This window comes from Lissotriton vulgaris, chromosome 5 (assembly GCF_964263255.1).
Source record: "Lissotriton vulgaris chromosome 5, aLisVul1.2, whole genome shotgun sequence".
Taxonomy (NCBI): Eukaryota; Metazoa; Chordata; class Amphibia; order Caudata; family Salamandridae; genus Lissotriton; species Lissotriton vulgaris.
In genome coordinates, this window is record NC_141693.1 from 862064972 (window position 1) to 862091007 (window position 26036).

Here is a 26036-nt window from a genome sequence, read left to right on the forward strand (position 1 = left end):
CTGGTTATTACTGCTGTGAATGTTTAAGCCAAGTAAAAGGAGAGTGAAAAAAATGCACAACTATGGCAAAGGTGGTGTTATTGCTCAATAGATCGGGAGAGATCTTATTCTCATTGATACTTAGTATTCCCTGATAATATAATAGATTGAAGGCATCCTCACTGGTCTATGTGTGTTAAAAAACTCCTTGGCAACGGCTAATCCATCAGAGTCAGTATGGGCCTAGTAACCTGTCATATTATTTATCTGGTACAATGGGGTGACTGATGTGTATATCTGGAATGTGCAAGTTAGGGATACTATCACGCCATCCATGCTACTTTCGATACATGCTGCCATCCCATGTTCAGTATAGGTTCCAGGATCTTCATACTCCTGGATACCGTGAGTCAATAGGCCATGTGCACATCGTTATAATTCGTCACAGCAATCCCCTGGCTCACTTCATCTTGTCATCATACCATATAATTGGAACCATGGTATTTGGTCATTCAGACCTATTGTACTACTGCACAATCGTTCCACCCAACGTTGTTCTCTTAACATCAAAACTTCGCCCACACTCCTCGTGCCAGCTGGTATTTTTGGTTTGTCTAGCACCGTCCATTGGAGGTCCTTCTCATTATGGCCCTTCTCCTGATAATGTACCGTCATTCTGGTGTTGGTTTTTCCGCACCTGATCGTGCTCATATGTTCCAGGATACGGGTCTTGACTTTCCTTGTGGTCATGCCCACATATAGCATATTACAAGGGCACTTCAGGGGGTAAATTACATTTTCCATGTTACATGACATATGTTTTTTTCTCTCCCAAGGTGTTTTAAGACCAATGTCAATTTCTCTTCCATTCATAGAGTAAGGACAGGCTTTGCAGTAGCCACAAGCATAGTGGCCTTCTACTGGTGGTAACGTCCAAATTCTCTCTAAAGGTAGCACTGTTTCTTCCATGTTTCGGGCCGTGTGTGCACAATCATATCTTTAATGCTGGCACTTTTCTTAAATGAGAAAAGGGGTAAGGGTTGATTCAGCCCATTGGAATTTAAGATCCCCCAGTTCTTCTGTATAATCTTCTTCATGTGATCAGATGCTGTGTTGAATGTTGTAACACAGATACTTTTCTCAACTCTTTCCTTGGTGTTAGTTTCCAGGAGGGCTTCTCTATTGCAATTTCTTGCCCTCTTGCATGCCTTACTTATTACCCTTTTAGGATAGTCACGTTGGCTCAATTTTTTGCTGAGAATATCGGCTTCTTTTCTGTAGTCCGATATTTGAGAGCAGTTCCGGCGAAGTCGCAGGAATTGCCCGTAGGGCAAATTTTCCCGGAGCGAACGAGGGTGAAAGCTCTTAAAAGGGAGCAAGTTGTTCCTGTCGGTTGGCTTATGGAACACGTTGCTGATTAACTTCCCTTCTTTTGGTATGATGTTCAAATCCAGAAAAGGGAGACATTCCTTTGTAATGGTCCCAGTGAAGAATAGGAAAGGATTCCTGCTATTCAACCAGGATAAAAATGCTTCCACAGACTCTCTATCTCCTCTCCAAACAATCAGTACATCATCTATATATCGGCGCCAAACCCTAATCTGTTCAGAAAAGGGATTGGCGCTCGAAAAGATGGTATCTTCCTCGAATTGGGAGACGTAGAGACAAGCTAGACTTGGTGCACGAGCACTCCCCATGGAAGTTCCATGGATTTGTAAATAGAATTTGTCATCATACTGGAAGAAATTCCTTGTTAATGCCAACTCCAGTAGGCAAAAGATAAAGGGTCTTGGCGTTTTGAAATGACCACTCTTCTTTAAATAAGATGTTTTCAATTACTCTCAGAGTCTCTCTCTGGGGTATATTTGTGTATAGAGACTCAATATCGAGTCCGATCAAGAAGTCTCTATCCACATCAAAATCAAGGTCAGTGAGGAGGTTAAGTACCTCACGAGTGTCCTTCAGATAGGCTGCCATTTTTTGCACTAAGGGGCGTAGGAACACATCACAAAATTGTGAAAGAGGTTCTAAAATAGAATTGATTCCTGACACAATCGGCCTACCAGGAGGAGGCCTGGCCGCCTTGTGTACTTTTGGAAGTGTGTAGAAGTATGGAGGTATTGGATTCTGTTTGATCAAAAATGCTGCTTCCTTTTCACTAATCCATTCGTTAGTCACTGCTTTTTCAACCAAGGATCCTATTAGAACTCTCAGTTCCTCAGTGGGATCCACTCCTAGTCTCTCATAGTTTCTCCTTTCACCAAGTAGGCGAAGGCATTCATCATTGTATGCAGTTTGGTCCATAATGATAATCGCTGGAGCTTGTTGTTTTAGATACTAATGTGCTCTTTAATATCTACAGTGTGACGGCGAGAGAACCTGCCCCACACTGTCCCGGGTTAAGAGCAGTTCTCTTAAACTCGTGTAAGTAAGAACCCATATGTAGGTTTTTTAGGACATAATACATGGAAGAAATGTATTTGCGAGTTCTTTGGCATCATGTGTGTGTTTTATAAAATCAAATTTTTAATGTGTGCGAAAACCTTGGTGGATGGTACTCAAAGGGTTTTTAATGGCTGTGTGGAAGTGATAAGATTACGTGAGACTCTTTGAAAAACGAGTAGAGTGAGAAGCAAAGATATCTAGATGGCAAGATACACACTCATGGAGTATCTTATGTGTGTTTACTTTCCTTAGGTATCTGTCTCCCCACAGAATTCCTGGCGAGGGGGACAAATAAGGTGGAACAAATTTGTCCATTCGAAAAATACAATTACGGTAATATTCACCCGATTTAGGGGAGGATTGGAAAACAGGGACCGATACCCTGATGAAAGCCTAAAGCCATCCAGTTGGAGGCACTCAAATGGGCAGAAACATGTTGGTAAAAGCAAAGGGGATTAAGGGATCATAATTTCCCTATTTATACCCCCATTATTTCATTTTAATCCAGCCAGAGTTTTCCCTATAGAATAAAGGAGAAACTGGTAAACCTTTAGTCTGTTTTAATTTCACTTTACTGCTAAGTTTGGTCCTGTCTTTGTGGGAAAGAAGTAATCCCGCTATATATGTTTTGTAGGTTTTCCTTTCCATGTATTGTTGCAAGTGTCTTATGTGTATTACCACTCTCACTTATTTGATTCCACTACCCTTACCACCTGTCTTCGTCAAAGAAATCTCACGCTCCACCTAGAGTGTTGGTCTGCGCCTAGGTGTCCGATGCGGCCCAATGATGAAGCATGACACCGCAAGGTGTGTGAGGGCAGTTTTAAGACACTTGCGGACCTCCCTCTGGGGTTTCTAGTGAGTCTCTTGTGTTATTATTTATTGAATTTTTTGGGGGAACTTAACTTGTTATTACTTTAGATACAGATGAGGTCCCTTATTGATGCAGTATAGGTTTCTCTGTCACGTGGGCTTAATATATATGAATAAGGGAGTTTGAGAAACCACTATCCCTTGTCTCTTCCTTGTGGTATTGTGCACCTCATTAGTACCAGTTTAACACCCAAATATATCAGTAAGCAATAGAAAAATAACCGTTCAGCTTTGCAAAGAGCCTTCTACTGAGCAGCAACACTTGTCTTTGTTTTTTCAAGGTAAATTCATATTCGAGGAACAGATTTTTTTATAATTATTGATTTGCCCCATTTTCCACATAATCCATCATCTGCCACATAATCTTCAGATTTTAACTAAAAAGACATTTTACATTTGGCTCAAACGGTCCAAAAGTTACTAAAAATGTAGCAACAAGCATTGGCATAGCCAATTGTTCTCGCCTTTGGGACTTTAGAAGTGTTTATTCACGCAACAGTTGATTTTGTTGTTGCACCAAGGATATTGTGCTGCATAACTAAATACTTATAAGGTCCCAAAAGCGAGACCTATTGGCTATGCCAATGCTTGTTTCTTTTTATTTACACTCACCTTGCTTGCATGCACCCACCCACCCACCATCCATTTGCCTGCAACCCCACTCTTCCTAGATGCTAGGCGCCGCTGATCTAGATAGCAAAAAATATGTTTAATTTCTTGTTTGTACACTAGTTAGATCATGAAGCATTTTGACCATGTTGGAGGAAGTACAAAATTTGCTCAAAAATACACCTGCTTTCCCACTCAACTTGATCAAGAGCAATGAGTGGTTGTTGGGTTGTTCAACAAAGTCTGGGCGCTGAAAATGGTGGAGCATCAGGATAGAACCTTGGGCTATTTATCAACGGTATTGAAATATCAAATCTTCAGCTAGTTATTCCTAGAGGTTAAGTTCCTTGCTTGGAGTGCACTGTAGATTTATGCCCGACTCTTTAAGAGATCCTGTTATCGAGACCTAATTAGTTTTTAGGGAGAGAACGACAAATTGCAAAAACGATCAAGATCAGATTTAATGGGAGCCTAGATTGTTTTTTCTAAAGTAATAGTCCAAAAGACTACCATTGAGCATCAGGACCTTTACATTTCCACAAAGGTTTACGGATTACACCTAACCTACTACCACCTCTGTTCTAATTTAAATATAGAACGACTACTAACAGAGTAATGACTTTCTTATGTTTCCGAGAGGCTGTAACTTGATGGGTAAGCCAGACACCTCTAATAAATTTGGAATCTGACTTATTTCAAATTTCGAAGATCAGAATTGATAACTTTTTGCACAAGGCTGCTCACTGGTGCCCCCTCCTCCCATGCTGAAATGCTGTATGCATGTTGTCACTCACTCAACACATCAGTTTGTGCATTGAGCAGCAGAAGCGACTGACACGCTTGTGCCCTTTTACCGCAACCTTCTGGATAGTTTCCTGTGTGGGAGCCTGCAGTGCTTCGGATCGCTGCTGGAGTTTGCCAGAATAAGTTCCTGCAGGCTTGTTCCGGTGGTGGCCAGTCAGTGTTGCACCAATGGTGGCGTTTACTTCATTAGGGTGGAAACATGCTGCAGGAGTATGTCTCAATTGTACATTTTCCTGAGAGATCTGATCTGTCTCATTCAACCGACAGATCTCAGTTAGCCCCAAGTTGATCCTCCCTCCAGGAAAGCCAAGTGGGAGGGCTCTCCACATGGCACGGATACCTTCTCATTTTAAATAATGCTGTCAGAAAAGCACCTCCTCACACCACTGGAAAGAAGGACCTCGAGGTTGTCGGGTGATTTGTAGCTCATTGAGGGAGGGCTTCGAGTTTGAGGGTAAGGAGCAGGTGATAGACTGGTTTGCTTCTCCAGCGCTGGCGAGTCAAGTTGAGCCACTATTGAACCATACTATCTATTCTCAATTCACTTTTCTTTTTGCCTTCAATCAGACATTGTTGTAGCCTCTCATTCTCAAGTTGAGCCACTATTGAACCATACTATCTATTCTCAATTCACTTTACTTTTTGCCTTCAATCAGACACTGTTGTAGCCTCTCATTCTGGGATTGTCTAAGAGTATACCTTTATTGGAGCTTACTTATTGTGGACTAGTACCGGATTAGCCTGTACTCTTATTGCTTTATATATGTGCAAATCCAGTTAAGTGTTAGCCGCGAAGCCTACCTCCTTTCTCTTTAAAACAGTGCGGTGATTCATTATTTTCTATTTGGGAAAATGACCATTTGTAAACTTCATAATAGGACAATCGTATCTAATAGAACAAGTCTATTGTATCCAACAAATCGTATGCTTAGGCACACAAATCAGTTGCCCAGTGCCTCTTTGCATAATCCCACCATCCCCACATTGTTCCCAAATTTAAGTTATTTAGTGAACAAATTCCCACAAAAGAAGAAATAAGACCAACAAAGGAAAATGTAAATGAATACGCTGAAAATATTGAAAAATGTAAGCATTAAGAAAGCTCCAGATTAATTAAGGGGTTAAAAGTCATGGACAGCATTTACATGGACATTATTAGGCTTTCCTGTTTTCAGTTTCTATTTTTGGTAAATTCTGGTGGGGTTTTTTCAGTTTTTTCAATATCTTAAAAAACAGTTATCAGTGGTTTCACATTTTCGCGCCACTAAAAACAACAGAAAAAGTGTTTTTCCGGTGTTTATGGAACGTTTTACGTTTATTATTGATTGCTTGCTGCACTGAAAGAACATGGTATATAGACAGTGTACTTATAGTGTATATGAGGTCCAAATAGATTTTTGCAAATTAATCTTATTGTAGTACACCATACAATACTTCTTCAGTGAGTCTTTGGGTCATGTGCGCTCGCTCTTTCCTTCCCATGTAAACTTCTGTGAAAAGGCCCTCTCAGCATTCATAGCCCATTGGGCTGAGAACCATAAGCTAGGGGACACAGTTGGGATGACTCTTTCTTTGATGCCACATAAAGCTTGAAATGATAAATATTTGCGTTTTAGTTCCTGCATAAGAAAACAGTGCACCAGAAAGGACTAAAAAGTCAATAGCATCCCTCATTAACTCTTATTTATTTATTTATTTAATTTCTTGTATAGCGCAAGAATCGACCCCGGTCGGGGTATCTACGCGCTTTGCTCGCTACGATGGAAAGAGGGAGGAACTTTGCAGATGAGCTGTAGTCTTGTGAGCTGACCAGGGCCAGTTATTCCTCTAGGAACAGGTTGGTTTTAAGCATTTTCCTGAAGGAAAAGTGGTTGGAAATTTGCCTAAGACTGAAGGGCAAGTTGTTCCACAAGGTCGGCCCCACAAGGGAAAAGGCACGGCCACCTTGTCTGGTCTTTTTAACAAGAGGGGGTTTTATTAACAGTTGATTGCTTGAGCGCAGGGATCTATCTGGTTTGTAGAGTTGTAGCTTTTGAGTCAGATAGTTGGGGCCATTCCCGAACACGCACTTATGAACAGTGCAACAGATTTTAAATTTGACACGTTGCCGTATCGGTAGCCAATGAAGTTATCTCAGTAGGGGCCTGGAGGGGGTTCTTGTAGGGGCGTTCAGAATCAGTCTTGCCGCTGTATTCTGGACCACCTGTAGACGATTTATGGCATCCTCATTGGCTAGTATCAGGAGCCCATTACAATAGTCTAATCGACTTATCACCATGGTCTGTACAAGGGTCTTTCTGTAATTATCCGGCAGAAAAGGGAAGACTCGCCTCAACAGGCCAATGGTGTGGAAACATGCTCCAGCGATCACATTCACATGTTCCTTTAAGGTTAGATTTTGGTCTAACTTCACCCCCAGATTTTTAACAGTCAATTTTGGAGAGGGCACTGGTCCTAAGTCTAGGGGCCACCAATCAGGAGACCATAGTATAGTTGCTTTCCCAAAGAGCATTACTTCCGTCTTCCCAACATTACATTGGAGACGGTTGGAAGCCATCCAATTAGAGATAGCCCTCACGCCTTCAGCAAAATTTTCCCTAACATTAGAGTTAAGGGAATGGAAAGGGTAGAGGAGTTGGGTGTCATCGGCGTAAGACACCGGAGTGAATCCGTACTTCCTCACAATGTCAGCAAGGGGGGCCACGTACACATTGAACAATGTGGGGCTTAGCCATGAGCCCTGTGGCACCCCCTTCGTGAGCGCCCTTGAGGTGGAACGATAGGGGCCCAAGCTGACAGATTGTGAGCGCCCGGAAAGGAAACTCTCCAACCAAGAAAGGGCCTGTCCTCCAATGCCCACTCCCTTCAAACGGCTCAGAAGAATCTTGTGGGACACAGTATCAAAAGCGGCCGACAGGTCTAACAGCACCAGAATCATTGAGCCTCCTCTATCCTGTGACATCTTGATGTTATCAGTCACGGAGAGGAGTGCTGATTCGGTGCTGTAGTTGGGCCTGAACCCAGATTGTGAGTGGTCCAGGCCCCCTGTCGCCTCTATGAAACTGGACATGTGGGTGTTGACATGTTTCTCAGCCAGTTTGCTCAGGAGGGGTAGAAGAGAGATGGGGCGGAGATTGGAGAGTTCCGTCCAAGGGGAGATGGAATTTTTACGTATAGGATTCACTACTGCCTCTTTCCATTGCTGAGGGAGTTTTCCTTCTTTGAAAGAGAGGTTCAAGATTTTTCGAATGATGGGGCAGAGCGTTATGCTCAGAATGTTCATCACTCTGGCAGGAAGAAGGTCAAGGGGGGACCCAGTTTTTATATTGTTTAGTAATGTTCTTATGTCATCCTCGGTGACTTCAGGGATGTCAATGAAAGTGTCAGTATATGTCTTTGTGCAAGGGGCACTGGAGGTCTCAATAGTATTGGGATGTTTGGCCAGAATTTTATTGTAGATAGTGTCAATCTTATCTTCAAAAAATTGGGAGATATTATTGCACAACTCTTGAGAGAATGTGTCGGGGCTTTCACATGCTGAGGGATTAGTAAAGGTTCGGAGTATTTTGTATAGTTCTCTAGTCGAGTTGCCAGCTTCGTCTATCTGGGATATGAGGCAGGTTTTTCTTGCCTTTTTTATATTTTTGAAATAGGTGGAGATTGCCTGCTGGTAAAGCTCCTTACTTTCACTGGAATGATTCTTCCTCCATAGTTTTTCCAGCTTTCTGCATTTTTGTTTCTCTAATTTTAGCTTTTCAGTGTACCATGTCTCTTTTTTGTTGGTCGAAGGTTGTTTAACTAATTTTTGAGGGGCTAAGAGTTTTATGGTATCAAGGAGAGTATTGTTGAGTTTGGCTATCTTAAGGGAATCTTAAGATTGTAAAGATGCTTTCAGCATACCATCTAACAAGTGGCAAGGATCTACTACAGGGAATCACTTCAGCTCGGATATCAATTTTGACAGGTCATCACACAACTTTTTTATATACGTAACTGAATCACTGCAAATACAAACAAGGGGCCTGATTCATAGAATGAACTTGTGACTCAATCCTAAACTTACTACTATTTTGGTATTCACAGAAGCACTTACTACTTTTGGCATTCACAGAATGAAGTTAGCAGTTTTGGTATTCACAGAAGTTAGGATTTTGTCTTAAGTTTGTCTTAAGACAAACTTAAGACAGACTTAAGACAGACTTAAGACAAACTTAAGACAGACTTAAGACAGACTTAAGACAGACTTAAGACAAAATCCTAACTTCTGTGAATACCAAAAGTAGTAAGTGCATTCTGTGAATGCCAAAAGTAGTAAGTGCATTCTGTGAATACCAAAATAGTAGTAAGTTTAGGATTGAGTCTTAAGTTCATTCTGTGAATCGGGCCCAAGATCACTCCAATCTTTGTTGAACTTGGAAAGAACCTTTTTTGCAGAGCATTACGAGTGACACTGCGTTCCATGTTTTCCAAAAGTCTGGTGTCATGTTTTCACCACTCTCCCAGATGCTTGGTGATATATATACTTGTCTCTATACCTTGCATTGAATGTTTATAGCCTGAGGTGTTGGCAATTCACCTACTATCAATACTGACTCACTAGAAACTATTGTCTGATGTATTAAGGGTTTTTACCCATTCTGTGGGTAAATGTGATGACACATATTAGGAAAGATGTTTATAAAACCAGCCATTTTACCTATCAGTGAAAGAATCAGATGCAGCCAAAATATCAAATATGAGTTTGATATTTCCTGATTCTCTATAGTTTATAAAATAATTAAACTAGACCTAAAACATGAAACTAAACCCTGCATCTTTAGACCAAAGGCCACAAAACTGAAAAAGTAAAAGGAAGAAGAAACAATACTTTAGTGGCATCCCTAAAGAACAAAACTCAAGCAGAATAATGTTAGCCAGTCTTTCTTTCTGCTAGCTTGTATAACAAAGTTACATTGTATTGACCCCTTCAGGAAGAAAAAAAGGACCCTTTCACTCTCGTTTTCCTTTCTTTGAATGGCATTTAGTTTGTGGTTGTCCAGGTGTTTTTTCAGTGTTTATATGTTTTCACCGGTGAGGGCTATTTTTCTTTCAGTGGGGTTTTATCAGTTATTATAGGTTTAAACCTAAAACCCCCACAACCTAGACATTATGGTGGGAAAAGAGGAAGAGTTAAATCCGGGTACTACTGGTCAAATGGATTTTGCACTTACTGACATTGATATATCCTAAATTAAAGCACCAGTAGATCAAGTCCCACAAACACATCCTTGGATTTTTTCAATAGTACGCCAAGTATGCCAATTGATAGCCCTCCTATGGGGTCAAATCTATCTACAACCCTAATTCTTTACATAGAAAATTATTTTAATGCACTAGGGGAATATGTTCAATTGTCTACTGCATTTTTGGATGTATCTAGAATACTCTGCTCCATATTGTCTTTACTGGAGAGATTAATTCTATAATCAGACCATACTCCAGAGAAGCTGACAATTAAGTATTTTCATTAGCTTATCAAATAATGCCAAGAGGACCGATAAAAACCTGGACAAATTAACTTTTTTATTTTATTCGGAGGTACAGTACAGAAACCAACATCATCACAAAGTCCATCAGTAATACAAAATAGAAAATATAAAGGTTAAGGTGCACATACAGTATCTACTAACACATATTCCAAAATCTATATATAAATATGTCTAATCCAATCCACAATTCCCAATACACCCCATAAACAATTAACATGGCTCTTTCTGCCTCCTTAATTAACTTAAGAAGAATGCATAACTCATCGAATTTCTTCTAATTTTCCGATCGGGCAGAGAACACACTGTCTCTCTCCTCCCCCCTCCCCCACCCCCCAACATTGTGCATTGTATTTGGCAAATCAAGAAAGCAGGGAACAAGCTTGGATGTCCGCTTTTGTAGGAGCAATGATCGTGCCTCATACAATGAGATGAAGATCAACTTCTAATGTCTCGCCGCAATGACCGGAATAAGGCAATAGCCCAAAAGCTTGAGCATGGGGTTTGGAGAATTTCAATCTGCAGCTGATTTTTCAAAAATTTAAAGATACTATACATGAACTTGTCCAATTTACTATAGTGCCAGATAATTTGCAGCCAGTCTCCAGTGCCCAAGACAACGCACCTGAAACACTGAATGGGGCATCCCACATTCATTTTATTTAGAAGTTGAGGGGTCCTACACGTGAGCCATTTGGAGAAAATGTTCTTTTTTTTAAATGTACACCTCTTGGTGTTGTAAAATTACCTCATTATGTTTCACCAGGTGTCCTTGGTCTGTACTACAGCAACCTCTCGATCATTTTGTAGAAATCCAACCATAGACATCGACTTTCTCCACTGACAGCAGATCTCTATTGCAAAACCCCAATTTCTTAATGTAGGAAGGAATCTTTTTTTTTTGCCAACTCGTCTCTGTCTGATATAGTCTTGGGGTCAATGTTCTGTAGAGTGCCATAAAAAGCACTTCAGGACCATTGCAATCACATTTTACTAATGCTGATTAGAGGTGTTATCGCTTTCCAGGTTGTCCATGTATAATTAACCAAGAAACAGCTAGCTTCACAAAGCCACTAGCCTTCCATCTGCTAACAAACGCAGAGCCCATAGCGGCCCTACTATCCCATTCAACCCGATTGACATAGGTTTCTAACTTTACATAGGGGATACCATACATTCATTAAAAAAAAGTGCATTTCTTTCTTTAAAAAGAAATGTAGTATCCAATTTGATTTTCGTTTGTCATTCATGGACAAATGGCATTACACTCAAGCGAAGAATGCATCTTGGGTACCTCAAAACTCCACCTAATTTGATAAAAGCACACAAGCTTTTTTGCCAGTGGAAAAGATGAAAAAATTTCAGTTACAACATTACTATTAAGTCCAAATTAGCTGGCATAGATTTTTTCTTTCAGGATTACTTACTGTTGCTAATATTCGGGGAAAGTTTACGAATTATTCTTCTGCCTTAGAGGAAACTTCACAAATCTTCCTCTCTTTCCTATTTTCCTCAACAAGAAAAAGAAAACGCCACCTTCTGAGAAGAAAGTGTGGTTGCCCGAGGATAACAACTCTGCTGAAAATAAATCACAAAAAAAACAGAAGTAGTAGTACCAGGGGCCTCATAAGACATCGTTAATTCAACAAATTGGCCATATGTAAAGACAAATAAATACCAGGGTAAGAAGAACGGTACAACTCGCAGACACAAGATAAAAATGGCCAAGTTAGGACACTTGAGTTATCACCAGCCATGTAGAGGTGCCCCAATGTTAGATGGAAACTTCCTCTACAATCATTGCCCGAGAATCATATTTAATATCCTCGCAGATGAATATCAAATAGAGGCAAAAATCCAGAGAGAATCCGATTCTGGACTTTCCATATCAGAAGTAACATGTCACTCGAATTTTATCCCCCAATGATCTTGCGAACAAGTGACTATTCCATTGCAAAGACATTGACATTTATCTGAAGCAAGTGCCACCCAAGGTTCAACAAAAATCAATCCTTGACACCCTGTTGAGCTCTTAGAACAAAACTAAGGCTGTATCTGGCTATTAGAACAAAATTAAGGCTGTATCTGGAACTCCACATTCCAGTGGATCATTATCTTTGTCAAAGGAATCAGTGATACCTCTTACAACCACCTGTAGTCAGAATAAAAGTAAGGTTTTCACACTGAATGTAAACCCCCACACTCGATTCACAGGGGAGGAGGAAAATTACTGGATATGGGTGGCAAGGGTAATAAATTGTAGTAATCATTTAACAACTGCCCAAAAGCAATTGTAGCCCTTATCTATTTGGTCCTGGAAGGTGGCAGGTCTTCTGACTAATTCTGAAAAACAGCAGTTATTGTGCAGCTCCAGCGTGGACATAATCTGCCTCCAAGAAATGTAGATCGTAGAGGAACGTTTCATAGTAGATAATTATCATGTGATTTCCAACCCTGCCTCAGTTAATACTAAGGGTGATGCGAGTGGTGGACACTCAATTTTGCTCTCACCAAAATACACGGAGATCTTTCAAACCATTTCACTTTTTGACAAAAATATCCAAGGTTTAAGGCCATACCTCATAAACCCTCCCGGCATAGAAATGATGGGACGTTTTTTCATCTATCTTATCTCTTTTACTCAACCACCCGTCCCGTCCCCCCCCCACCCCCCGAGAGTGAATATTACCAGATTAATAGTGGGAGACTCTAATGCGAATAGTTCAAGCTTCAATATTGATTTATTTCTGTAGAAGGAAATAGAGAAACCTTGGGCAATTCCGCTGAACATTTGGCTAAGAGAAGGGAAGGCAGAAGACAGAGGATCTATCTTTCTGTCTGAGCTAAGGGAATTAGGTTGCATAATTATTCATGGCTTTTTTATTGAAGGATTTACAGTGAAACCGACCAGATTTGGTCCAACTTGTTCTTCTGTAACTGATTATATGATCTGTAACAATGCCCTATTCAATTTACTTTTTGCATTGAGGGTTACCAGAATACATTAAATGACCATGCTATACTTACAGAGTGGTTACATTGACCTTTATTAAAGGATAACATCTGGAATCCTGATGGCAGCTTGGAGGAAGTGGGGAAAAATGGAAGGCTATTTTGGAATGTCAATTCCATTACTCAAGTTATGGTCTGACGTCCCTGCTTTTGTAGGGAGATGGCATAGTCAACGAACAACACTGTGATTAAAACCTTTGAGTGCTGGATGCCAGCAATGACCTTGGGTACCTCCAGCTCAGAAACATTTATATATAAGGGCTATCAAGATTAACCATCTAAAAAAACAACAAAGAAATGTAAGATTAAAACTAGAGCAAGCACAGGCGGATTTGCTAGCACATGATTTATCCAACACTACAGAGGATATTATTCAAGGAAATGTTGGCAAATTATTGCAACTCGATGCCAAACGCGATCCAAACCCTCTTCTATTGCCATCTCTCAAGAGGACTGGATGCAGAACTTCGTCAAATTATATAAGTGCTATTCGTCAGACTGGACTTTATTTAATTCCTAGTCAACTGAAGATTTATCCCCATTAATTTTATTAGAATTTGCTCCGTCTACATCCCAGTTTAAAAAGTAGATTTCTTCTGCGCAGTACTCTGAAGCAATAGACCCAGATAAAATTCCCTTATCTGTTATGAAATCTAATGCGAGAGATTGGGAAAACATTCTAGAACCCTTATTTTCCTGTTGTTATTGCTCAGGTAACATACTCCCATCATGGACTTGGAGTATATTCCCTCCATTGTAGAAGAGAGGGCTCAAAATGAATCCCCAAATGAACAGGCAGATAGCTTTACTGGGCGCCGCTGGCAAGATTTTCGCCAAAAGCAGACATGAATGCCTTGATGATTGGGCCGAAAAGGAGAGGTGTCTGGCGTGTGGACAGTCTAGCTTTAGAAAAAAACCACTCTATACTAGACAACATAGTGATCCTACAAACAAGTTAAGATAAGTTCATAATGTTGAAAAACCAACCAATCTGTGCTGCTTTGATTGAATTCTCCTTGGCCTTTGACTGGGTTGATCATCCGGTTCTTTTGGAAAAAACTTGTGCAAATTGGTTTATCTGCTGCATTTTTAAGATGAACAGGTGCTTTACACTTAATAACCTGGTGTAAAGTGCTGTTGGGCATGACAGGGGCTTTCAGAGCCAGTTTCGACTAAAAATGGCCTAAGACAGGGTTGTATGTTAGCTCCTTTACTTGTTTCTTTGTACTTAAGTGATTTACTAAACCTTTTTTGCTCCATTAATAATGTTCTTTGAAGTAAAGAAATTTGCCATTCACTTTTTTATACTAATGATTTAATTGTATTGATCTTAACACCACCCCCACCACTGGCTTACAAATGAATTTAAATACTCTCCACAAATAGTCTGAGAAACACTATTTAAATTAATGTGCAAAAAAGTAAATTCCTTGTTTTCTCTGCTAGCGTTTACTTGTAAATTTGGAGCAAACTGCTTGTGAGAAAATGTATTCTTACCTTGGAAGAATTTTCTCACAGAATCTAGATTTGAAACCACATATTGTGCAAAATGGCTCGAAAACCCTTGCACAAAGCAGAACCATCAATTTATTTCATTATCAGTTGGTAAAAGACACTTAAAACATCTGATAAAAAAGTACATGACCAAAATACCACCAAGTCTTTCCAATGGGGCAGAATACGTTCCTTATAAATATTTGTCTCTAGTACAAAAAACGTAGGTAAAAATGCTTGATTTTAAATTGGACAAATTACATTACACTTCTTCGAAAAGTTATACCACTATTTTATATACGGTCATATTGGGGAAGATGTAACCATATTTCTTTTTGGCCTAAGAACCAGGATTTTATTGTGAGCAGACAGACTAATAATTATGGAACTAGTAGGAGCTGTATCCCCAATGATCAATATGTACGTACGCTTTGTAATAATGGAGTACAGGATTTGAATCTCATTCTTTTAATATGTTCTTACCTTGGCCAGTTTTGTGTAAAATAGTTAGGTCCTTGCTTTCGGCAATTTAATTTGTACAAAGTCAGTGGCATCCTAACCTTAGGTTTATTTCCCACATATTAAATATTGTGCTACAGTATATTGAAATTTCTTTTTTTTTATTTCAAAGATTTTTTATTAAGAAATGTTTGGATACAGTACAGAAAGTATTGCAAGGGTGTTACCGTTGTTCTCGGCGCCTTCTTGGTTACAATAGGCTTACTTTGCATAGGCTTTTGTTGGAGGTGTTCTGTTACACCCCTCAGTGGAGAGAAGATGGGAAAGAGACAAACAAGAGAAGAGAAGAAAAGGAGGGGGGGGGGTTCCCAGTAGCTTAATGACTACCGTCAGCCGTGCTCGTGCTCTGGGCTGTTGGTGGGTCCTGTGTGGCCATGCGCCTATGGGGGTTTGTGTGACTCTAGATGTGTGTCTAAAGCTGCCCACATCCCATTCTTAGCTGTGTGGTTGGGCGAAAACTTCGCTGTGATGTTATCGGCTCCTCTAAGGAAGTTGACCCAGCTTCTGAATGGGAGAAAGTAGACAATACCTCTGTGCGGGCCTATATTTCTTTTAACAGTGAATATATCAAAACAATTTTTAGAAAGATGCCAGCGAGAAACTGTAAGGTATTATTCAAACATTAGGTATTTATTTGGCTATTTTTTCATTTTCAACATTTTTCAACATTTGACAAGAAGACATTTGTGCAAAAAGTACAGTACGTTATCATTATATGAAACACATTTTACATACAAATTTTAGTAATGGTTAACCTATCGTTCATAAGGTGCCCTCTAATAGCAGTTTATCTTGGTATTCATACAACACAGACTCATACATCATTCATACTAATTCTAAAAGGTAAAAAATACAAATCTAACAACCTAGACACATAGACATAGTGGTACAAGACATTGGATTAACACTGATGTTGGCTCAGAGGTGTACTTAGTGTGATACGCTTGAGAACCTAGATGGTATGGTTCTTGCTAGTTATGGTGGAATTGACCAGATCGTATCTTGGATTATAGATGGTAGGCCGACGTACGTTTCGGTGAATGTCACCTTCCTCAGGGCCGAAGACAACAGACAGACAGATAACTAATACAATACATTTAAAATGTGAGGGCTTGGTACAAAATTCTGAAAAACAGAATACAAATAAAATTTCTTTTACTTATTTTGTATGGTTATATTTATCAGTGGCATCAATTATATGCACAGACTTTATTACAATTGAATTAAAATTTAATAAGTGCTCATAGATAGTTATCACATCTGATTTGAAAGGGAATAGACCAAAGAAGAGTACACCAGTTGACAAGAAAAAAAGTGAGAGGTAAGGGTTGAGGTTGCAGGGTGAAGCTAGTAAGTTAGAACCACCCAAAAATTGCCTGAAACATGCAGTGCTTATAAGTTGGTATAGTGTGCCAGTATCTGCACAAAGAGAGAGCATTACCTATGGAGTATAAGATCTAGGCGTGTCATTGAAGACAAACTTGTTGGTTTCTATAAGGCGTTAGCTGAAAAGAAATTTTACAAAAGAGGCAAATAAGTGTTTGAGGCGGTAATTTAGAGATTGGGTTTTGAATGCTGGAGTAGCGGATATTAATTTACCTCAGTGTCCAAAGTACGCTCATATTAGTTATCTTTAGTTTATGGGCCACTTAAGGGACTTCTGTATGGCGGTTATGGCTGCATGGGTACAGAAATTAAACGAAGATAAGCAATGGAGATGTCACAATAATCAGTTCTAAAAATCAATCATTTTGCAATATTGGGATAAGTACCTGAGGCATTCGTGTTGCACGATGATTTTATAAAGGGTGCATAGTGCGATATAAGCACCTGAATCTATACGGAGAGATAGCCCAAATTATGCACATATATATATGAAACATATGAAGTTTGTTAATATAAGTGGCTGTTATAATTTTAACAGGTTCTGTAATAAGATGTATTGACATTTCAATTAGAAACGGAAGCTAATCTTTGAAATACAAATAATCATGGTGGCTCGACTACAGTCGGCATTATAAGCATATTAAGACACTTGCTTGTTGGTTTGGTAATGAGAAATTAACTAGATAGTTTTAAGCGGATCGTCTTACCTGATTTTTTAGCATACCAGTCACAAAGACGGTACCTCCGGGAGTGTGGTTCAACGATAGGTTTGAATTTAATACGTATGTCTGCAGCCTCTAAAACAGTAGAGGTGAGAGGTGGTTACAAAATCGGAACTGCTCAGAAAGGGGCTTTAGTTTATTAGAAACGCTGACAACGGGTTTTAAAATTTGTATGCGGAGTGTCACAAGTTAGTTTACAGTGACAATTAATTGACACCAGACTGGTTGAATAAGTCTGGGTGCTATCGCAGAAATTCGTAAAGAGACGCATTAGGCAGGTGACTCACATTACTCGGTTGCCGCTACGCGTGCAAGCAGAGCGCGTTGGAGGGCGTCTCCTCTCAGATTATAAAAAATGCTGTTGTTATATGCAGGGGGTTCTAGACATAGAGTGGGCAGTTATAAATATCGGGGCTGCTCGAAATAAGTGACAGTGCTCAGTGGGAATTTTGGAATCTGAATACAGCAGATAGGTTTGCAATTATGGTTAAAGAAACTCCAGACACGATGTGTATGGCTGGGTATTTATGCAGAGCGTCCCAAGCGAACGGGTGGAAACACTGCGAGTGGCTGGCCTTAGGCAATTACAGCTCGGCGTGCAAGCAGGGCACGTTAAACGGCGTCTCTTACCTTATTATTGGAGTGATGTTGCCGCATCCGGGGGTTCTGGACAGAAGTCCCTGCCTAAGGAGGTAGTGAATATTTTGGGCGTTTAAATACAGCAATCGAGATTCGAGGGGGAGTCATTGACAGAGGTGTAGGGCTAAAGTTTTGTGTTAAAAGGAAACATGAAGGATGGACTAGTGTAGAGGCTATGATCTCTATGGTGGCCATATTGGAGTGAGTGAATGTGTTCAGAATCACTAATAGATAGAGACTATAATAGCTAAAGCCCTTTTGTTAGAGTTCAGTTATAATGGGGCAGAATGCGTCCTATTTATGGAAGTTCACAAACAATAATGATACAGGAATAAAGCTAGCACTATATCATGACTAGATTCACAGTGACCAGGTACATAGTTGTTGGGATCTTATTGGAGTGTTACTATCCATGAGATTTCTTCATTGTGTCCAAAGCGGACAGTGTCCAGATAATGTATCCAAAAAGTTTCGCGTTTTTTTCGGAAGATTGATGGATCTTTGCCAGGAGGTGTGTGGACATGTTCCAAAATTTGCCAGCGTATATCTTTCTCATAATGATTATATTGTATGAAATGGGAAACCATAGGTGCACTGGTTTTTTGAGTTCTGATTGCAGATTTGTGTTCCGACAGTCTCGTACGGAATTCTCTCGATGTTTCCCCTACATATCCTATGTTACATGGGCATAAGATCAAGTATATAATATTCTTTGTTCTGCAATTAGTCATTTCTCTAAGGTTTCCAAGTTTGTGTCTATAAGTCCATTTTTCACCTGGTATGACCTGGTCACACGCGTGGCAGTTTCCACATCTGTGATTGCCTTTTGGTAAGGGATTACCATCCAAGGTTTTCTGTCTGTCTCTTTCTTTGCTCTTCCATCTGCTATGTACCAGCTTGTCACGGAGATTTTGGTTTCTTCTGAAAGCAAGCATTGGTTTGTCTAGTCTGCTTTCTTGTTCATTAGTGTTTAATATTTTCCAATTATTGTAAATCACTTTCCTTATTTTATTGTTGACGGTGGAGTGATTTAGGACGCAGACAAGTTTCTGATCCTGGGGTTTTGGAGCGTGGTTTAAAAGGGCATCTCTGTTATAGTATTTCGCCCTTTTCATAGAGTTGCGTACGAGACGTTTGGGGTATCCTCTTGCTAGTAGTCGTTCTGTTAGTTGGTTGGCATGTATCATGAAGTCTCTTATAGATGTGCAGTTTCTTTTTATTCGTAAGAACTCCCCAAACGGGATAGAGTCTTTTTGGCAGTTAGGATGGTAGCTGCTGTGTTCCAGAATAGTATTTTTGGCTGTGGGCTTACGGTACAGATCGACTGTTAGTATGCCATCTGTATGACGTACCCATATGTCCAGGAATTCCACTTGGTTTGCTGAGAAATTATGGGTGAATTTCAGATTTTTGTCGGCTAAGTTGAGCCATTCCATAAATTCTTTTAGGAGGTCTTCTGTTCCTGACCAAATAAAAAACACATCATCTATAAATCTGTGCCACCTACTGATGTTCTCAAAAAACGGCGCAATTTCATTATAGTTGTTCTTTCGTTCGAACTCCCCCATGTAGATGTTAGCAATGCTGGGGGCACAAGAGGCCCCCATACTGACTCCTTTCACTTGATGGTATACATCATCTCCAAATTCAAAAAAGTTGTTTTGTAGCACCATTTTTAAGCAGTCCAGAATGAAAGTGTCGGGTCTTGTTCCTGGTGTTCATGCTAGAAGGGCTGCGACAGATTCCACTGCTTTGTCTTGAGGTATATTCGTGTATAGGGATTCTATATCACAAGTCACTAGCAGTTGGGTGGCATTGTTGAAAGGGGAGTTCTCAAGAACTTTAATCATATGCCCAGTATCCTTGATGTATGAGGCATAAGTAGCAGTCAGCGGGCATAGGAAGGTATCTAAGTACTTTGAGAGGGGTTCCGTACTGGAATTTATGGATGCTACTATGGGTCTCAACGGAGGGTCCAAGGTGTTTTTGTGTGTTTTTGGGACACCATAAATAGCAGGGACTACTGGGTGGGTGTTAATAAGGTAGTCCATTTCTTTTTGGCATATGAACCCTTCTACAAAAGCTTTTGATACTAATTTATTTATTTCTTCTGCTAGATTTTTGAGCGATCGTTTGCTTGCTTTTCTGTAATGTTCTTCTACTCCTAGCATTTGATTTATTTTGTCTGCATAGTGGCATGTGTCCATGATCACAATCCCTCCTGCTTTGTCGCATGGTTTTATTATAATTTCTTTATTGTTTTGTAGCGTTTGCAGTGCTGATCTTTCCTCTTTTTCTAAATTTGTGTGAGGCAGTGGGATAAATCTCAAGATTCTCTCCAGTTCATTCAGGACACTTTTCTCAAATATCGCCACTTCCGGTCCTAGCATGTCCAAAGTGGGGGTGAAAGTATATGGAGGACGGCAGCCTGATAGATTTTCCTCTTCTTCTCTTGTATCTTGATTTTCAAAGTATTTCTTTAACCTGATTTTCCTGAAGAAGGGAAAAATGTCTTTGGAATCTGTTTGCTCCAGTACTTGGAACATATGATAATCCTTTACTTAAGATATTTACTTCTTCTGACGATAGTTTGTGTGAAGACAGGTTGAATATTGGTATAGATATGTTGTTATGATTTTTTATTGTTTCCAATATTGTTGACGTCTCGTTTGGACATATGGCTGAAGATGTGGAGGGTTCGGTTGCTGGTATTGATTCGGTTGTTGATATTGATTCTGGTTTGTTGTTGGATAACGAGGTCTTCCTCGTCCTCTGCCCCTCACTAAAAAAGGCTGTTGTGGTCCTCGGTTTGGTCTCCCCGAGAAATGTCCTCTTTGGTTGTGATTAGGGTAGCCATAGTCATAGTCTTCTTCTGTCATTATTCCTTCTTGTTCTGAGTCAGAGGAATTAGTGTTAGAGAAGGTTTGGAATCTGACTCTTTTATTAAATCTTGGATTGTAATAGGTTTGATCATATGACCTAGTTCCTTCAGCTACGTCTTCTTGTTGTTGATTGTAGAAGTCTTGTTTAAGGTAAGGATAAATCTTTTCCTGTGCAAACCAGCGGACATCTTTTCTCAGTTTATCCATTTTCTTTTTCATGAGGTATGTATCGAATTCCTCTATTTCTTCATTTATTTCTTGTAAGGTTTTCTTGGCTTCTTCTAACGATGGATTTGCTTTTAACTTCTCTTCTAATTCGTGGATTTCTTTTTGTAGAGCCACTAGCATATCTTTAACTGTATTTATAATGAGAAGCATCCAATCGCGTGAACAGCGATTCGCTATGAGCGACCAGCGTTCTAGAAAGCTGCGAACTTCCACAAATAGGGCTGGTATATTTCTGACTGAGTCCTATGGGGATAGCTCCCGCTTTCAAATATTCCCCCATAAAGAAGGCATGTGACTCCATTCTTTTGGCTTTCTTTTTTAAGTTGACTAGTTTTAACCAGTCAGTGTTAGTGCTGGGAATACTGGTGGTATTACTTTTATTGCCGCCTGTGATTTGATCCATCATAGTGAGGAAATCTTCATCAGAAAAACCGAATGTTTTTAGGTTGTCCATAACTTTGATGAGAGAGAGGAGAGTGTGGTGCCACTAATCTAATTAGAAAATCGGACTCAACGTTAATAGAGTAGGGGAGGGATTGTGTGGAATAGTGTCAGTGGTAGATAAGGTCTAACTAAAACAAAAAGATGTGTACTATGAGCTGCTACAGAACTAATCAAGAAGGAAACAAAGAACTCTACAGTAAAGACTGTTGAGAAAATAAGAAGAGAGTTCTCCCAGATACTTTAAGGCCCAGAGGGGGGAGATAAATCAAGCAAGAAAGTAGACAATACCTCTGTGCGGGCCTATATTTCTTTTAACAGTGAATATATCAAAACAATTTTTAGAAAGATGCCAGCGAGAAACTGTAAGGTATTATTCAAACATTAGGTATTTATTTGGCTATTTTTTCATTTTCAACATTTTTCAACATTTGACAAGAAGACATTTGTGCAAAAAGTACAGTACGTTATCATTATATGAAACACATTTTACATACAAATTTTAGTAATGGTTAACCTATCGTTCATAAGGTGCCCTCTAATAGCAGTTTATCTTGGTATTCATACAACACAGACTCATACATCATTCATACTAATTCTAAAAGGTAAAAAATACAAATCTAACAACCTAGACACATAGACATAGTGGTACAAGACATTGGATTAACACTGATGTTGGCTCAGAGGTGTACTTAGTGTGATACGCTTGAGAACCTAGATGGTATGGTTCTTGCTAGTTATGGTGGAATTGACCAGATCGTATCTTGGATTATAGATGGTAGGCCGACGTACGTTTCGGTGAATGTCACCTTCCTCAGGGCCGAAGACAACAGACAGACAGATAACTAATACAATACATTTAAAATGTGAGGGCTTGGTACAAAATTCTGAAAAACAGAATACAAATAAAATTTATTTTACTTATTTTGTATGGTTATATTTATCAGTGGCATCAATTATATGCACAGACTTTATTACAATTGAATTAAAATTTAATAAGTGCTCATAGATAGTTATCACATCTGATTTGAAAGGGAATAGACCAAAGAAGAGTACACCAGTTGACAAGAAAAAAAGTGAGAGGTAAGGGTTGAGGTTGCAGGGTGAAGCTAGTAAGTTAGAACCACCCAAAAATTGCTTCTGAATGTGGCCTTGGCTGTATTCTTCCAGTTTGCTAGGATGGCTTTGACCGCCGCGGTGAGTAGGAGGTCTACCAGGTCTCCATCTTCCCTGCTGTCTAGGTCTGGTGCCATGAATGCTGTTGCTAGTCCTATAAACCCAGGCTGTAAGATGGGACAGAGCATCAAAGGCACCAAGTGGGAGTCAATCTGGCTTAATACCAGGATACAATACAGAGGGCGAACGTTGAGTGACTCTGCCTGGAGCAGAAAAGGAATTACACACCCCGCACAACTAGAAAAGAACGACACCCCACTCACATTCCTCACCCTCAAGCAGACACACGACCTCCCAGACATAGAACTATACACGTTCCTTAAAATCAAGACAGCCATAACGAAGGAGAACCTAACGCAAGCAACACCCACCATCATACAGTACATGAGCAACCTCAATAGGATAGGACACCAAACATCGCACATATACAAACTTCTCTGCCCCAAAACGTCTAACTTAAACACCAAAACAATGGAATTCTTGGAAACACTGTACAACAGACGACTCAGTGAGGACAAGAAGAGGACACTATGGGGGTCAGCCACAAAAAGCAAGATAACACCGCAGCTGGCGCAGACCAAATTCTGGCTCCTGCACAGGGCCTTCTGGACCCCAGCCAGACTAGCAGAAATGGGCATCAGGGAAGACGACACATGCTGGAGTATATTTAAATTTCTAAATGAAATAAAGATATGTTAAGCTAGGCCGTTATTGCACTTCCTCACATTTGAGCAATAAGTTGTTTTATTTGATGTATGTCATTCATATATTATTGTCTCTGGAATGGGATTAAATCAATAAAACTGACTTGACTGTGCACAACACTACAAGATAATCACGTACAGATTAACCACCCTGAAGAACATGAAAAGAGCATACCTTTAAAGGCTACAAAGGGACACACCGTACTAGCTAATGTGCAGTTCCAGCCTTTAGCAATAATTCTTTACATGTTAAGTGTATAATGCTGCTTCCTCCTCTTCCCAGTTTGAATCACTCTTACCTTCTTTCTGTCAGAAGGTGGAGAAAACGATTGAACATCTGTACTCTGAGGTTAAGACGCTCATGGATACCATGGCAAACCCTGCATGGCAACCCCCTGTTGGAACCAGCAACCCAGTCATCGACATCTTTGAGGAAGGTGAGTATGATTTTGGATTTATCTGGGAAGCTTTCTTTTACTTTTTCTATTAATACAGTGTCCATGGACATTGAGACAAAACGCAACATATTTGATGAATGAACAAGGACCATTGCCTCATCCAGCTCAGTGTATTGTCAAACAGTCCAGCATCTTCTGTTCCAGGCTTGTGCAGAAGACTTTGGCTAAAGCTCCGATGGTGGCGGAATATTGCTTAGTAGAGCAGGAAGCACTTCCATGTCAAAGACAGAGCTCCCTTGCTTTATGCGTGCCTGCGAGTTTGTAGTGAATCAGTCCTGTCCTACAATTAGATGTAATGTGAAAAGTCTAACTGAGCTACTGAGACCCAACAGTCACACATTAACTTCCTCCCTAATATCCAATTGATTTTATAATACAAGATAAGAGCCTACAACGAGGTTCACAAGTACACATCATTAAACTTACATGATACACAATTATACAAATACACAAGTCTCAATATACAGATAAAAAGCTTCAAAAGAATAAAAAAAATTCTATAACATACCATTTCATTTTATGAGGAAATTCAAAATGAGTGTTGCTTCTCCATAGTGAACATTCCATATCCTTTAAAAGTGGATTCAGGTAAATCCCCCGTACAACATGTAGCGATGCGTATATAAATAAAACATGATCCAAATCTTGAACATCTTCTTTACACAGATCATATATATGATCTTCCCTCTTTTACTTTTTCCAATGCTCCCATTATGCCTCAAAGGCAGCAAATTCAGTCTCATGCGAATTACTCTTCAAACACCATGACCCAGATTCCACTTTGAGTATATTTGTGGAGTTTTTACCCTACAGAAAGTGCTGATGAAAGAGAAGTATATTTCTGTTAATACCGGAGTCTATTTCTGAGACAAGAGGATTGTTTTAAAGGCTTTGTAGCCTATGAACATGGGGAAGGAGGCAGTTTTGATGAGGGGGCGAGATTTTGGTCACAAGATCAAAGTGCTGGTAAAGTAAGTAGGTGAAGAAAACATAGTGGAGTAAACCTGACAAAAGCAAAGAGAATGAAGTCTGCGGAGGCAGATGTTGGGTTCTGTGAGTGCACAAAATATGGTTGTGTCGAAGACACACATAGGGGCCAACAAAAGAGTTCCCAAAAAAATGAAGAGGAAGTCTAAAAATGTCCAGAAACTCATAGTTGTTCTCTGTAATGTGTCTAATGGTAGCGCAGAATTAGAACAGAGCTGCTGTTAGTCTGAATTTGATTCAGAAGATGAGAACAGAGGAATTATACAGTGATCAGAGCCTTTAGAGAGCATAAGGTGCGGAGTAGCTGAGTCTTTAATGGATAAGTTAGGAGACTTTGTTTGACCCTATGGTATTGAAACATCCACTTTCAACTGAGTGGTCCTGAGCAGCACATGGAGCTTACTATGTGCAAACACGTTTAAAGATGCAAATTCCTAAAGATGTCAGGTTATGGCTAAGATCAGAATCTCAGAGTCCTAACCTTGCAAATAAGGTGAAGATGATGCTGAATCTTGATACTCAATATTAGCATTTATTGGAAACGGGGGACATGGTCCCAGGAAATATCTGAATAAAGGTCTGAGGATGTGTCAGGATAGGTTATTGGATCACAAAGGGCCATTAACAAAACTGTTTGATATGGCTGAGATGCTCATGTTAGTAAGCAAACTTTGAATGTTGAGTAATTGAGAGAATTGGTCCAGAGAGCTCTTGGTCTGTTAGGAAATAAAAATTCTGCTATCCCTGTGGCGTGCAGTCAAATTATTTTACTAAAGATAGACCAACAATTGGTGTAAGTAGCAAATAATGAAGCAGGGCAAGCTGCAAATGGATTCTTATTTGGAGATTAATTTATAAAGGAAATGTCGAAATGTGTAGGGGTATTTAGATCTCTGCAAAAATCTCAACATGAGATCAAGAAAGTCTTTAACAGATGTGTTTTTGGTTAGGGCAGGGAAACAAGGGGTCAGTTTCCAGGCCATGGTCAGGGCATCATAAGAACTTTGTTTTCACAAGGTTTTAAGCCCCATCAATATCAGGCCTCATACCAAGCAGGGGGATTTCAACCCCCGAGAAACAGAGACCAAGAGGGAGAGGAAATCAGATACCATAATTCCCGAATATCAGATGAGAAAAGACCCTATTGTTACCC

The 26036-nt window shown here is 39.8% G+C and overlaps 1 protein-coding gene across 2 annotated transcripts in view; it reads left to right on the forward strand.

The window, feature by feature from the left end:
- Positions 1 to 26036, forward strand: part of PLAC9 (placenta associated 9) — a 170965-nt gene that overhangs the window by 140072 nt on the left and 4857 nt on the right. For both annotated transcript variants that reach the window (XM_086922428.1, XM_086922429.1), the window contains exon 3: positions 23752 to 23875. In XM_086922428.1, the coding sequence (XP_086778554.1) occupies positions 23752 to 23875 (124 nt within the window). The remainder of the gene's footprint in view (positions 1 to 23751; positions 23876 to 26036) is intronic.